This window comes from Puma concolor, chromosome D3 (assembly GCF_028749965.1).
Source record: "Puma concolor isolate L17-30 chromosome D3, mPumCon1.1.hap2, whole genome shotgun sequence".
NCBI classification, from domain to species: Eukaryota; Metazoa; Chordata; class Mammalia; order Carnivora; family Felidae; genus Puma; species Puma concolor.
Genome location: NC_141678.1, coordinates 54170598 through 54186153, shown reverse-complemented (window position 1 = coordinate 54186153; position 15556 = coordinate 54170598). Strand labels below are relative to the sequence as shown.

At 41.6% G+C, this 15556-nt stretch overlaps 1 protein-coding gene across 4 annotated transcripts in view; it reads left to right on the top strand.

Annotated features, from left to right (window-relative positions):
* GAREM1 (GRB2 associated regulator of MAPK1 subtype 1) overlaps positions 1-15556 on the top strand; it is a 204838-nt gene that overhangs the window by 150553 nt on the left and 38729 nt on the right. For all 4 annotated transcript variants that reach the window (XM_086682696.1, XM_086682695.1, XM_086682697.1 and 1 more), the window contains one exon: positions 10028-10158. In XM_086682696.1, the coding sequence (XP_086538822.1) occupies positions 10028-10158 (131 nt within the window). The remainder of the gene's footprint in view (positions 1-10027; positions 10159-15556) is intronic.

Here is a 15556-nt window from a genome sequence, read left to right as displayed (position 1 = left end):
AGTATCATTGGCTGCAAAAGAATGAAATAAATCTGAATATCCGTCAATAGGGGACTGGTTCAATTAGTTATGGCATTCGCACGTGGTAGAATATTGTGCAGCTCTTAGAATGAGACAGATTTTTGTGGAATGATGAAGTAACTGTACAGAATGCTACCATATGTTTTGAAAAAAGTGACATTGTGTGTATAGATAGATTGTGTCAAATACTGTCTCTGGTTAATGGATGTACAAGAGAATGATAGCCCAGCTTCTGCAAAGAGATCTGAGAAATAGATTAGGAAGGAGACCCACTTTTCACCCTATATCTCTACCCTCTGGTGCTATGTGCATTTTTTGACAATTACATATATTAAGTAACCTGTAAAACTCTTCACCTTACTCAAGAAACGGGAAGCTAAATTATTCTCGAATGCTAACGGTTTTGGTGAAGGGTTTAAGTAAATGACTTTTCATACATTGTTAGTGGAAGTAAACATTTACATAAAGTTTTTAAAGGGCATTATATTGGTTGGTGGTTCAAAATAATATATTGCATATCATTTACCTGGCAGTCCTACTTTTTACATTTCAGTCCTATGGAAACTCCAGCCTGCATGCATATGTACAGATAAAAATACAAGAGTATTTGTACAGTTAAATCTTGAGTATAAGTGCAGGTTCCTGACCAGGTTTATTTGCTTCCTGAAAAATGGCAACTGGTTTATTATTTCTATCACTGGAGGATTGTTCATTCCTTCATATTTGGAAATGGCCCATTGGTTTTAAAGTTCAGGTATTTGAACCATTTGGATTGTGTTTCATTAGCACAACAGACCTATTGAGAGCAGTTAATGTTGCTGGCCTGTCTCTGAAAGAGGTAAGAGAAGTGAGAAGAATATATTCATTCCTTCATTCATTCATTCATTCATTCATTGTTTAATAAGCACCTACTATATACCATGTGGGTTCGGTGCTAGGGATGCCACACTGAATCACATCGATACAGTCATGGCATTTCAACCTTCCAGGGTTCCGTTTTCGTAGCCGTTTCTGCTCATTTTATCTATTCTAAGGTTGCTTTGGTGTTCTGATGCCAATTTTGTTGCTTTTGTTTTCTGTTTTATCATTTTGCACCAGTTTATGCAACTTTTTCTGCTCCCAGAATGAGGGAAATGTTCCCTTGACTTATGGTCCCATAGATGGATACTAGAGAGGCCTCAGCTCTCATTCCATTTCTTTCTATTTACACACATAAAGTTGACCCCTGTGCCGAAGGGGTGGTGAACGGTAAAACCTTAGCTGTAAAAGAAGATTTACCACAGGGCATGCTCGTTGTCAGCAATTATGGAGACCCGAGAAGCACGAATCACAGGGAGCCCCGTCTTCACCAATGGCGTAGAACTTCTTTCTCTCTGATCATTGACCATAACTTCCCTGCCAGTAACAAACATGACAGACCTGAATTTGACCACCTCTGACTCCCCGTTATCTCTGTGCATCTCAGCATTATTGCTTTCTCTTCTTCGTGTGTTTCCATTTTCATTTGCGACAACTGACCTTTTCCCTACAGGCAAAGGAGAATGTGTCGTAGTATAGCTTCTAGCATCCTACAGGTGCCTGAAACTTAGATGCCTCCGGGAGGACCTCTGGCCTCTTAGCTGTGCTTCACATCTCATCCTTTGAGATCAATCACGGTGATCATCTTGAAGGACACACCCACAGAGATGGATATTTTCTGGATGACAGTTCTTCTCAACATATTAATTATGCAGTATAGTTTTAGAAGTGTATCGTGAAGGCAGTGCAGTTAGTCCCAGTCTTTGCGTTTTCAATATTATCGTAAATGTATTTAAGCTATAATTGACGTGCATGTCACTGGTGTTGAATTTGTTCCTGCGAGTTTCAGCACTCTGAGCCAGAATGCTTCTCACAATGGAGACGTTTTGAAATCACCAAAGCTGTTGAAAAACAACGCAGTATTCCTTCCTCTCCAAGACCCAAGTTTGACAGTAACATCTCAGAACAGATGTTTCGACAATCTCCAAATGTTTTTATTTGGTGGCACAAAGACTCTGTTATTCATGAAATGGTCTGTTAAAAAATTAGTTCCTTCGTGTGGGGGTTGTGGGAATATGTGCTATGTAAATCGATTTCACATTTTGGCAGGGAACTGGCTCTTCACTCTTTCGATTGTCTCCAGGCTTTGACTCTGACAAGCCACAGCAGTCACAGGGAATATAGTAATGCCAAGAGCTCAGCATCTTTCCCAGAGTACTTTAAAGTTGACTCATCTGCGAGCGTCATATTGTTTTGTAAAAGAATAGAAGCTAAGTAAAAATCCGTAGCAAATTGGTCTTCTAACATACAGTGAGAGAATGTAGCCACTCATGTTCGCCGGTCCTTTGGATTCTTCTAATAAATCCACCTCTGCGGCTTACACTTCTTCGTGTTAGACTCCTATTGAAAGGAAGAACTGCCATTCTGAGATAAACAAGGGTCAGCTTGGGATGTGCCCCTCACAAGGCATCTTACGAGAGACCTCAGTGTAACTGTTTACGCGTGTTGGGATATGAGGACTGGTCGTTGTCACTCTAATATCCCGTCTTCTTTCCACTACCCTGATCCATACTTTCTACTCTTTCCAGCCGGACAGAGGTCAGCAAACTGTGTGGCCTGAAGTCCAAATCGGACCTGCTGCCTGTTTTTGTAAATTTAATTTGGTCGGAACGCAGCTGCTCCAGTTTATGTATTGTATATGGCTCCTTTCGGGATACATCGCCAGACGGGACTGGTGGCAACTGAGACCATTTAGCGCATGGGACCTAAAATCTTTACAGAACAAGTTTGGTAACTGCCCCCCCCCCCCAGTAAGAAGTCACTTATATACTGTGACCCATTGTTTAAAACTTTACATTAAGACATTTGGTATATTTAGATTTTGAAGGCATTTGTAGGGTGTAAGAAATGTAAACTAAAAAATATGGTTTTAGATCATTAAACATATGACGGGAAAATGTTTAAAATAATAATATATGTATACAAAGAAACATAAGCTTGGGACGCCTGGCTGGCTCAGTTGGAGGAGCCGTGGGTTCAAGTCCTACATTGGGTTCAAGATTACTTACATAAATAAAACTTAAAAAAAAAAGAAACATATAAACTAAAATCTTTCAAGATAACCTGAAGGAACTATATGGAAAGAAGGAAAGGGAAGTTAACTGTTGGATGGCCAACAAACGTTAAAGAATGGATGAAAAGAGTCTATTTTTCTGATGTACGCTATGTTCAAATGTTAAAACACTTGGTGATATTTTTAATTTTTACAAAAATTTTTTAATGTGTATTTATTTTTTGGAAGAGAGAATGACAGAGCTTGAGGGGGGGGGAGGAACAGAGAGAGAGAGAGACACAGAATCTGAAGCAGGCTCCAGGCTCTGAGCTGTCAGCACAAAGCCCAGTGTGGAGCTCAAGCTCACGAGATGTGAGATCATGACCTGAGCTGAAGTCGGACACTTAACTGACTGAGCCACCCAGGTGCCCCAACATTTGGTCATATTTAGCTGCTACTTTATTTTTATTTTTTCTTTCATCTGTGTATGTTAATTGGTCTCAGAATAGTTTCTTGTAAGTGCCCCCACGTATGTGTATGTGATTCTGAGGTCTTTCTGTTTAACAGAGGTGACAAACACAAGTGAGACTACAAATTGAGAATTTACTCAGCTTGATATTGATGCAACGGCCATACCAATTATGATTATTCATTTGGACCATAAGCCACAATATGTCTGAGGCTGCTAAAATAATGTAAGATCACAAACACAATAGAAAAATAACTAAAGAATTGCTTGAAGGACAAGCCCCCAAATTGGGAGAGAAGCAAATGGTGTTAAAGGGATAGAGGTAGTTATATCTGGAATCCCAGGCTCGGTTATATGAAACAGAATATCAGCAATCATGACAACAGGGCAAGGAAAACCAAATGTAAGAGTTCTAAGGCTCAGGGTGCCTGGGTGGTTCAGTCAGTTGAGCATCTGACTCTTGATTTTGGCTCAGGTCATGATCTTCACGGTTTGTGGGTTTGAGCCCCACATTGGGCCCTGGGCTGACAGTGCAGAGCCTGCTTGGGATTCTCTGTCTCCCCCTCCCTCTGCCCCTACCACATGTGCATGCACTCTCTCTCTCTCTAAAATATAAGCAAAAAAATTTTTTTTAAGTTCTAATGCTTTCATTTCATGAGTGGAAACCTCCTATCTTGCCAGGAATTACTTTTTTTTTTCCTCTGAGAGTACTCTGTCACCTGATAAAGGACTTGAACAGTATCTGCAATCACAGTTTTGTTCTGTTTTGGGGGGGGGGGGTGGGGAGGCAGAGGGGAAGGGTGAGAGAGAATCTTAAGCAGGTTCCATGGAAGCTCAGTGTGGAGCCCGTCTCATGGCTTGATATCACAACCCCTGAGGTCATGACCTGAGCGGAAATTAAGAGTCAGAGGCTTAACTGACGGTGCCACCCAGGCACCACTGAAATCAGAGTTTTAAAGGAATGCAGAGATGTTCTGGACCTGCACCATCGGGTACAGCCACTACTAGCCACATGGGGTGCTTGCAGTGTGGCTGCTATGAACTGAGGTGCGCCACAGTGTAAAACATACTCAGCATTTTAAAGATGTAATGAAAATAAAAGTAATAATAATAAAAGTAAAAATAATGGTAAAGGCTTAATGCCAAAAAAGAATGGTAAACATCTCACTGTGCTTTCCTGAGTTTAGACATGTTGAATTTCGTGCTATTAGACTTGCAAATATAAATATCCGATAGACCCTTAGATATATGTCTTTAGAACTTAAAAGAAATTTAGACTCCATCAAATATGGTTTTTATACATTTATGCAGCCATTGGCACAAGAAAAATTCAAATACTTCAGAATACTCACTGCAGAGTGCCTGGGTAGCTCCGTCGGTTGAGCATCTGGCAAGGTCATGATCTTGCGGTTTGTGGGTTTGAACCCCGCATCCAGCTCTGTGGTAGCAGTGAGAGCCTGCTTGGGATTCTTTCTCTCCCGCTCTCTCTCTCTGCGCCCCCGCCCCCCACACGTGCGCTCTCTCTCTCTCTCTCAAAAACAAATAAACTTAAAAAAAAAAAAAAATATATATATATATATATATATATATATATATATATATATATACATACACACACACAAAAAAAAGAATACTCAAGGTTGGAAAGATTGTGGTCCAACTGGGATGTCCATGGAAGAAATCTAAATTGGCTACTCATAGAGATATAAATTGGTTTAGGGATTTTGGAAGCCTAGATAGCCAGGTATTTTAAGCACAAAGAATTGTGTGATACTCTTTGATTTAATAATCCTGCTCTAGAAAATTCATCCCACAAAAGTGACCCAAAAAGAGAAAGAAAAGCTCTGTGCATCTTGAGAACAGGAAAGGGACCTGAGGGCTGCTAACTGGTTACTTGTGCTGAGTACTTAAAATCATCTCCGTTAATCCTCGCCACAGCCCTTTGCAGTGTCCACACTTCATGGGTGAGAAAACAAAGCGCAGACGGATTAGTAATTTGTTAGTACTCTCTAAAACTTGTAAGTGGCAGAGTTTGCACTTAAGTCAGTCCTAGCCTAACTCAGACTAAGAACAGAAAAATAGTTAAATCCACTATGAAATGCTGTGCAAACATTATAAACGTATCGTGTCAGGAAATGCCAGAAAATATAGGAAGGAACAGAGATTATATTGGAGATACTTCATAATCATTAGGAATTTATACGAGGAGGGTTGCCTGGGTGGCTCGGTCAATTAAGCGTCTGACTCTATTTGGGCTCAGGTCATGATCTCATAATTGTGAGATCCCACCTTGAGTTGGGCTCCAAGTTGGGCATGGAGCCTGCTTAAGATTCTGTCTTAAAAAAAAAATTTTTTTTTCAAAGACTACGTAGAATTGAGACAAACAAAAAGGTTGCTTTATTGTGGAGGCAGAATTTTTTTAAATAAGTGGTATTGATATTCCTATAATTTTTAAAATTCTGTTGTTTTTATGAATGTAATCTAACATATATGTATAATATATAATCGAACATACTTCAGTGTATAATCTAACATATTTTGACTATATTTTCAAATATTTATTCATATCCCTACATATTTCTTTTTTTTTTCAATTTTTTTAATGTTTATTTATTCTTGAGAGAGAGAGAAGGAGAGAGAGCATGATGGAGGAGGGGTAGAGCGAGAGAGGGAGACAGAATCTAAAGCAGGCTCCAGGCTCCATGCTGTCAACACAGAGCCCAATGCGGGGCTCGAACTCAAAAACCGCAAGATCATGACTTGAGCCAAAGTCAGACGCTTAACGGACTGAGGCACCCAGGTGCCCCTACCCCTACATATTTCTAAAAGGTATATGAGCTGTTACATTATAACTAAGTGCATTCTCTACATTGTCAACATCACCCACCCCTTAACTCCTGAAAACTCCCCCTTCAAGGTCCATCACCAGCAAAATCCCTATGTCCTTAAAGTTTTCTCTGAAACTACTTGTATCTTGTTAAACCCTAACCTGGGTATGCCCTGAAAACACCACTTCCCTGAAGCCCTTTCGGGTGGCAGCTCTATTTTTTGCCCCAAAGTTGAGAGGATGTGAGTGTTTTCTGTGTTCTCTTTGGGGCTCCCTTGACCATTCTAATTCCCCCTCCCTAGAAACTCTCAGCTTTAATCTCTCGTCCTCAGACTCTCTGATCCACTACCCCAACAGTGTTACAGTTATCTACCATGCCTAGAATCCCTCCCTCGTTTGTCCGTAATTTTCACTCCTGGCTCACTGCCATTCTCTCCAGCATTACTTCTGTCTTCATTCTTGGGATTTCAGTGCATACATCTACGATCCTGCTAATACCCCTGGCCTCTCAGTTTCTCTAGCTTCTCACCACCTCAACCATTAACCTCCCATGGTTGCCCTCTAGACTGTGTCATCACCAACAGCTGCATGCTTCCATTTTCTCAAATTGCATGCCTTCCACTCTGACTACTCCTCTGCCTGGCCCTTGAGCTCACTCCATCCAGGATTTGGAAATCGACTCCCATCAGAACCCACTAGCCATTGATTCCACTACTTTTCACCCTCGTTCCTCCCTCCCAAGATGTTGGGTCCAGCTCAAGTTCCACGGACTGATATTATGTTCACTCCCTTGCATACATCTTGGCTCCTCTGCCCCTCTTTTGTGTTTCATACTCGCTTGGCAGTTTTACAGTCCCGGCTGAATCCCAAGTCTCTGCCCACTTTGGACCAGCCCCTGTTTTTGCACACTGTCTGGAGAAAAACGTACAACTGTCCTGTTGTTTGGTTTCACTTTTAGTTCATGACCATGAACCTCGAGTGGGAACTTATGGCTGTCCAACAGTCATGGTGGGTCATTCACTCTCAGTGGACTTTACTACAGTCTTCCCCTCCTTCCTGAGCCCTCCCACACCTCCTCTCTCAATCTCAATCTTCTTCTCAGCTGATGCCTTCCTTCTGACTTTTGCTGGAAATATGGAAGCAATAAAAAGGAGCTACCAGCTCCCACTGAGCTCTCACAGGTGGGCTCCTGCTGAGGCCCAGCCCCTCCACTCCTATACCCAGGGACATGCTCCAGTAATCCCTTCTTCATCAGCTTGTCCCTCCGTTGGTCATTCTCATTAGCATCCATCATACAAAGAAAAAAAAAAAAAAAGAAAACACTCCCTTGATCCCATTCCACGTGCTCTCTTTAACTAGCACTCCCATGTCTTTTCTCCCGTTCATTGCAAAACTCCCCAAACATCACCTGCCGTCCATCCCTGTTATTCGCACTTCTCCCTTCTCTTAAATCCACCTCAGTCAGGCTTCCGCCCAACTATTCCACTGCTCCTGTCAAAGTCCCCAGTTAAATACAAGTTGCGAAAGCCGACCGTTGCTAGCCCTCATTCCAGAGTCCTCTCTGAGCGGCATGTGACATCGCTCTCGCTCTTGAAGTGCTCAAATCGTGGCTTCCAGAATGCACCCCTTCTGGATCTGCCTCTTACTCCCCCAGCCAGTCCTTCTTAGTCTACTGGGACTCAAACCTTAGATGTCTTCTCTGTCTGTACTTAAGCCTGTGCTCTTCATCATCAAAGTGCCATGGCTTTAAAGATCAGTGTGCTGATGGCCTCCTGGGTTTCCAGCCAGACCGCCCTCTGAGCTCCACACTTACATGATCATCTATGAACTTCTGGGATATCTCTGTATGTCTGATAGACATCCCAGACTGAACTCCCCTACCCCTCCAACCCGGCTTCCTTCAGCTGCTGAGGCCAAATTTGTAACACTTTGCCGCCATTTCCAACCCCCTGCCATCTCACACCTGGATTATGGCAGGAGCCTCCTAACTGTTGTCTCAGCCTCTACACCTTGCACTTCTACAGTGTTCTCAAAACAGCAGCCAGTGTGGTCCTTCTGCAACATTGGATAGATCACCTCTTCGTGCACACCCCCCCCACCCCCCACCCCACCCCACCCCACCCCCGGTGGCTCTCCATCCCACTCAGATAAAGAATTACAAGTCTTCAAAGCTGTACACAATCTGGCCACCTGTTCTTTCTCTGACTCTCTCTCTCGTCCCTCTTACCTTTTACTCACTTCGCTCCGGCCACACTGGCAGCATGCCAAGCGGGCAGCCACCCATCTGTCCACAGGTCTTTGAGTAGGCTACGGTTAGAGAACACACCTCCCAGTGACGTCAAAGGTCACCTTCTCAGCCATACCTACGCTGGCCACCCTGCACTCTCTGTCCCCCTCACCCAGCCCTATTTTTAATAACACTTCTCACCTCCTGACCTATTACATACCCTAGTCATTTTTCGTGTTTATCATTGTCTTCTGCCACAGTGTAAGATTTAGGACAGATTTTCATCTGGTCTCTTCATTGACTTCTGTCTAGCATCTAGAGTGATGCCTCCACCGTAGATGCTACCAAAAAAAAAAAAAAATGTCTTGAGAGTATGAATGAAAGTTTCCCTGTTTCTGCCCGGTGTCCTGTAGACACACGCTGAGAGATCTGCCTCATTATAGCTTTTAATTCCTTTTCAAGTTTCTCAAGTGTTATAGTGTAAACAGCATTCAGAAAATGAGTGCTAAGAACACTATGTCTTTGGCTTGGTTACATACGGTCTTATTCTAAACTGAAAACAACTCCTAGAATGAAGCAGAAGTATCATAAATATTGAAAGTATATAAACAATAATAGATCCTTGACATTTTGGGGAATATGTTCAAAGTTCTTCACAATCCCCCCAAAGTACAGATACCACAATGGTATATCCTACTGTCATGAACTTTATGCGGAACAGTAAAAAAGAGAGAAGGAAGCCACATGTTGCTGTAGATGGAACTGGCTCCTCTCCAGGCCCACTCACCCCCTGGCCCAGCCTTGCCCTGCTCAGGCTTCACACTTGTGCTGCAGAAACACCACAAATTACAGCGGCTCATGCGCCCTCAGCATCGCCCACATATTGCTGAAACCAAGGATACCAATTCTGTGGGAGCCAAAGGTCCGCTATATTATTTTGTCCTACTTGCAAAAATTTGAAATACTACTTTAAACAAATTAATTGCCCTGGGGCGTTCGGCCTTCCTTTTAGAACATAGCATGTGTGGGTGTTAATTACAACTAAATGACAAGGGGATTATTATCAAAAACAAACTGAGCAATCATTTGTAACAGAGTAAGTTTTCACTTTGAGATCAAATTACAAATAAGCATCCATTCAGTTTGATTTTGGTCATCTGGTAATAAACTCTTGATGTGAACAAAAAGATGCAAAGGAGAAAACATATGTGTTTGTACTCATTTTTAAGCTGACTTTTCAATATAGATTCCAGTTCAAGAAAACCTTCTGCCGTGGTAACTTTTTCCCCTCATGATAGTGATCAGAAGCCTTCGACAAAGAAGAGTGGGAGTAAAGAAAGGGGATGCTGTCGCCACGGTGACAGCTGTCCAGCGTAAACATCTCACATCTCTTCCGTTTATCGTGTATTTTAGGGCAATTCAAGCTGCTGGAACAAGACCGGGATATAAAGGAGCCAGTGCAATATTTCAACAGTGTGGAGGAGGTGGCTAAAGCATTTCCTGAACGCGTGTACGTCATGGAGGAAATAACATTCAACGTGAAGGTAGTTCTAGAAGAACCGACTATTTATCCTCCCTGAAATAAGTTAACTTTCAGGTCACTATGTACACAGTGAGTTCCCCCTGTGCTTCATAGGAGAGCTCCATCTGATGGATTCGTGTCAGTGGCCCAAACTGGTCTTTTTAAGAACTGCATGTGCTGTAGATGACCTAACTCTCCAACAGGTTACTGTGTTAACATTATCTTTTGCTAGAACAACTGTCGAGGCAGATCAAAAGATTTTTTTTTTTAATTTGGGCTTTATTCTCTAATATGTAACAGTTGTTTGGCCAGCTCTTCTGTAAGTCTGGATGCTCCACTTGTGGGAGCAAGCAAAAGGCATATGACAACACTAATACTGAGCACTTACTTAAAGAAAAAGGGAGAATCTTCCGGAGTGTGCCCTGACATCAGCTTCTATTCATTCCATTATTTGTAGTCTATCTATATCAGTACACAGAGGGAAAATTGATATATAGAATATTGCCCTGTATGTATTTGTTGATGTTTGGTCATCAGAGAAAAGCTAGATTGTGTTTATTGTGCTGTATTTGTTTTGCATTCTTAATGGGACATTTCTGTCCCCTGGTGCATAATGAGCGAGCTCCTTTGACTAGACTTGCTGTTGAAGAGGGACTAACCAGAGAATCCCTGTCACCAAGGCCCGACCTTATTGCCTGTAAGTCCATTGTGTTTTCTTCAAAAACACACACGTTTGCTACAGCATTCTAGAAAGTGTTCACATTGAAAGCATTAACCTCCCTTCATTCAGCAGGAAGTCCAACTAAGTCATGTTCGGTAAACATTTCAATATTTTGGGGGCAAGATGCCCGTTTGTTAGAAATCCACTCTATGTGAAAAACAGACTGCAGGGTATCTTAGTCCAAGAATGCAACAGTGTCTTTGTGGGTGACTCACTCTACCCACACTCCTCAGGAAAGGGGGGAAATGTCTAAGACAGCCTCCCTGTTGGAACAGTGGCCCTGCCCATTTGGTCAGCTAAGCCAAGTCATTCTTCCAATTCTAAAATAGAGCTGCTACTCCACTTTCTTTGGTTTTATTATTAAAATGGGTAGATTTTGTGTCCTGTTAAATTCCTAACTAGCTAAATTATGCTTGGATTCAAAAATATTTATAACTTTTAAGGCCTTGAGTAGCTCAGTCTATGAGTCTTGAACTTACACCGAAGATTTATGAGAACATGCTCAGTTTTAAACATACCAAGATTCATTGGTCAGGAGTTACTCAAATCCGATTTGATTCTTGTCTCAATAAGAGTTAAACCTTTCCTTAAAACTTATATCTAAAATTACCTAAATTGGAAAAAAAAAATATTTAGAAAGGAAAGTTAATACTTTTAAACTCTTTTCTTAAAGCAATGCATTTGCTGATAAATCATGAGAAATCAAGCATAAAAATGTGTTAAGACTTTTTAAAGATTTTGTCAAGTATTAAAACTTAACATTCAGTCTTTTGCAGCATATTGTTCTTGTAAAAGATTTTTTTAAATGCCTCTAGCAGCTGTTTTTTGTGTGTGAATTTGTATGAAGTCAGCAATGATTGAAAGAATAATACTGAAATCAATACAGTTTGATGGGTTGTTGGTTTTTTTTTACAGAATATCATGATTGACTCTGTTTATTCAAACATATGTAATAGAGATGCCATTTAAAAATTCAGCATAGCGGTATGAATCTATTTAACACTACTAACCTGTACACTTAAAAATGGTTAAGATGATAAATTTTATGTTACATATATTTTATCACAATTTTTCTTAAAAAAACCCAAAAAGGCTCAGAGACACAGACAAATGGGTAAGTGTACGGAATTCAAGCTTACAGCATCCATAGAGCTGCCTGGACTTGGGCTGAGTTCCTGTGCTCTCCATACATGAATATTTAATACCTTTAGTCTATTACTTAGAAAGTTTTTTTTTTCTTAAATTTTTTTAATGTTTATTCATTTTTGAAAGACAGAGACAGAGCACAAGCAGGGGTGGGGCGGAGAGAGGGGAGGGGGACACAGATCTGAAGCAGGCTCCAGGCTCCGAGCTGTCAGCACAGAGACTGACGCGGGGCTCGAACTCACGAACCGTGAGATCATGACCTGGGCTGAAATCGGATGCTCAACCGACTGAGCCACCCAGGCGCCCCTATTACTTACAAAGTTTTGAGATGCTATCACATCCATCTGCCATTAATCATTAAGACATCGTTCACTTATATTCAAAGAAGAATTGATCAAGGAACCTCAGGAAATTTGCACAAAGAAATACACAAAAGTCTGTGTGCTTGGTGAATAAACACCCAAGTAAATAAATAAACCAAGGAGATTTATGGAAAAGATGTCTGGATACCACTTGGACCCCTCAAAAATAAAGTGTTGGAAGTCATGGTCTTCAAGAACTGGTCATAATGTGCATATGCATGTACACAGTACTTAATGTGAGAGCCAAGTGGGGGTAAGGAAATGGTGTGCCTGGTTACTACTTTGCTTGGAGAGGGAGAAAAATAATTAAAAACAGTACAACAGGGATGCCTGGCTGGCTCAGTGAGTAGAGCATGCAATTCTTGATCTCAGGGTCGTGAGTTCAAAGCCCATGTCGGGTGTAGAGATTACTTAAAAAAGCAACAGCAGTACAACATACTCATAAATACAGCTGTTATAAATAAATACTATTAAATGTATAATGTTAAATATTATATAACTATAGATGTTATCCAGAAAGCAATGTTTTAAGTGGTAACGGAATTCAGGCCTCTTTTCAAAACTTCACCCTCTACTCTCCGCTTCAGGTACAGCAGAAATTAGACCAAGAGGATAAACAGCTCAAGAAATAACTTACAGTTAAGACTTGGTAGCTAACTGGCATCTGGAGAGTCAAAAGGCACAATTATTATTTGAAATAAAAAAATAGAAACATTTGTATAAACAGTGATATATACTTATAATAACAAATAGAAATGAAGCATAATAAGAATATGGAGTAGAACAGAGTGGTTGAAAACGAATGGGAACTCTATAGTGTTATTACTTTCAAGACTGTAGCAGAACTTGAACAAAAATTTAATGGCTAGGATTAGTACTATGCACAAATTTATTTAAAAATAAGCCATTCCTGGGGCGTCTGGGTGGTTCAGTGGGTTGAGCGTCCAACTTCAGCTCACGTCATGATCTCACTGCTTGTGAGTTCGAGCCCCACATTGGGCTCTGTGCTGACAGCTCAGAGCCTGGATGGAGCCTGCTTGGGATTCTCTGTCTCCCTCTCTCTCTGCGCATCCCCTGCTCATGCTCTGTCTCTCTCTGTCTCTCAAAAATAAATAAACATTGGGGCACCTGGGTGGCTCAGTCCGTTAAGCATCCGACTTCAGCTCAGGTCATGATCTTGCAGTTCGTGGGTTCGAGCCCCACATTGGGCTCTGTGGTGACAGCTTGGAGCCTGGAGCCTGCTACAGATTCTGTGTGTGTGCATCTCTCTCTCTCTCTCTCTCCCTCTCTCTCTCTTTCTCTGCTCCTCCCCTACTCATGCTCTCTCTCTCTCTCTCAAAAATAAATAAACATCAAAATTTTTTAAAATAAATAAATAAACAAACATTAAAAAAGAATTAAAAATAAGCCATTCCAGGGTGCCTTTCTTAGTTGGTAGAGTGTGTGACTCTTAATCTCAGGATTGTTAGTTTGAGCTCCACGTTAGGCATAGAGATAACTTTTAAGAAATCAAAAATAAGCCATTCCTTTTATCTTGAAATTGTCCTTTTTCTTTAAGGTTTGTTTTTTAAGGTTTATTTATTTATCTGGGGGGGGGGGGGGGCTGGGGCAGAGAGATAATTCCAAGCAGGCTCCGCACTGTCAGAGTGGTGCCCCGAAGTGGGATTCAACTTGGGACCATGAGATCATGATCTGAGCTGAAGTCAAGAGTTGGACGCTTAACCGACTGACCCACCCAGGCACCCTAAAATTAAATGTGTTTTTAAAAGATGCCTTGTGCTTGAAATTATCTGCCTGATTGCCCCATCATTAACTGCATGAAATGAATTAATATATATTAAATGTTTAATTCTTTAAACAGCAAATATATTTTGAGCACTTCCTGCACGTCTAGGCACTGTTAATAAACATGCAAACACTTGAGATTATAGTCAGTTGAAGTGGCAGACAATATATGTACAAGTAGAAATACTACCTCCAAATAAAGGGATCAAGGAGACAATGAGATGTACAGGGTTTGGAGCTTGGGGCAAGGAATGGGCTTGGGGTATACATTTGTGGCTCAAAAGCTCCTCGATGGCATTTGAAGCCATAGACAGGTTGAGTTCACCTACATCAGGGCTGATTTTTTTTTTTTCCTCCCAGGGACATTTGATAATGTCAGGGTACAATTTTGATTGAGGAAGGGTGAGTGCTACTGACTTCTAGCAGGTAGAGGACAGGGATGCTGCTAAAAACCCTACAATGCACAGGACAGCCCCACACCAAAGATGATCTGGCCCAAAATGTCAGTAGTGCCGAAGCTAGGAAACTCTGACCTAGAGACTAGATGAAGAAGAGAAGAAGAGAAGAGACCAAAGACTGAGCCCTAGAACACCCCTGCATTGAGGTCCAGGAGAGACTGCAAGGAGTAACAGTAAGATGGGGGAGCATGTGGATGGATGTTCCAGAAGCCACAGGACAAAAAGCGTTTCAAAGAGGAAGGGGCAACAGTGTCAAATGTTACTTAGTGATTGGATTAGAGGACTTGGAACTCACTGTGAAATCCAGCAAAATGGAAGCCGTTGCTAGCCTTGACAGGAAGAAAATAACAGCTCAGAGATCCGAAAGTAAGTTTTTGCCAGGGAAATACACAGTAGGATGGTCCCAGAGTTTTGTCAAGGTATAAATTTCAAGTGAGATTACTCAGCACCGGCTGTTTTCTTCCAGCCATCTTTGGCTTCCAGGATGCAGATACAGAGTAGACAGAGTGTTGCGTTTAATCAGAGCTGGGGCTGTACTAGGTGAGCGTAACAGAAATTAGAAAAAGTGTGGATGAAGTACGCCCTAGAGTGACAGATAGTGATGAGCCGTGGACTCCTCACTGGATAAAAAAAGTGTGAATACAAGAAGTATCGCCCCAGTGAGAACTAGGAGTCCTAATATGGGGTTAAGGAACTTCTGAACTGGTTAAGAAAGTGATGTGCAAAATTGGAGTGGTAGTAGCATATAAAATACTTGAAATCGGGGGCACCTGGGTGGCTCAGGAAGTTGAACACCCAGCTCTTGATTTTGGCGCAGGTCATGATTCATGGGTTCGAGCCCCATGCTTTTAGCATGGAGCCTCTTTGGGATTTTCTCTGTCCCTCTCTCCCTGCCGCTCCCCCTGCTCAGACACACTCTCTCTCTCACTCTCAAAAATAAATAAACTT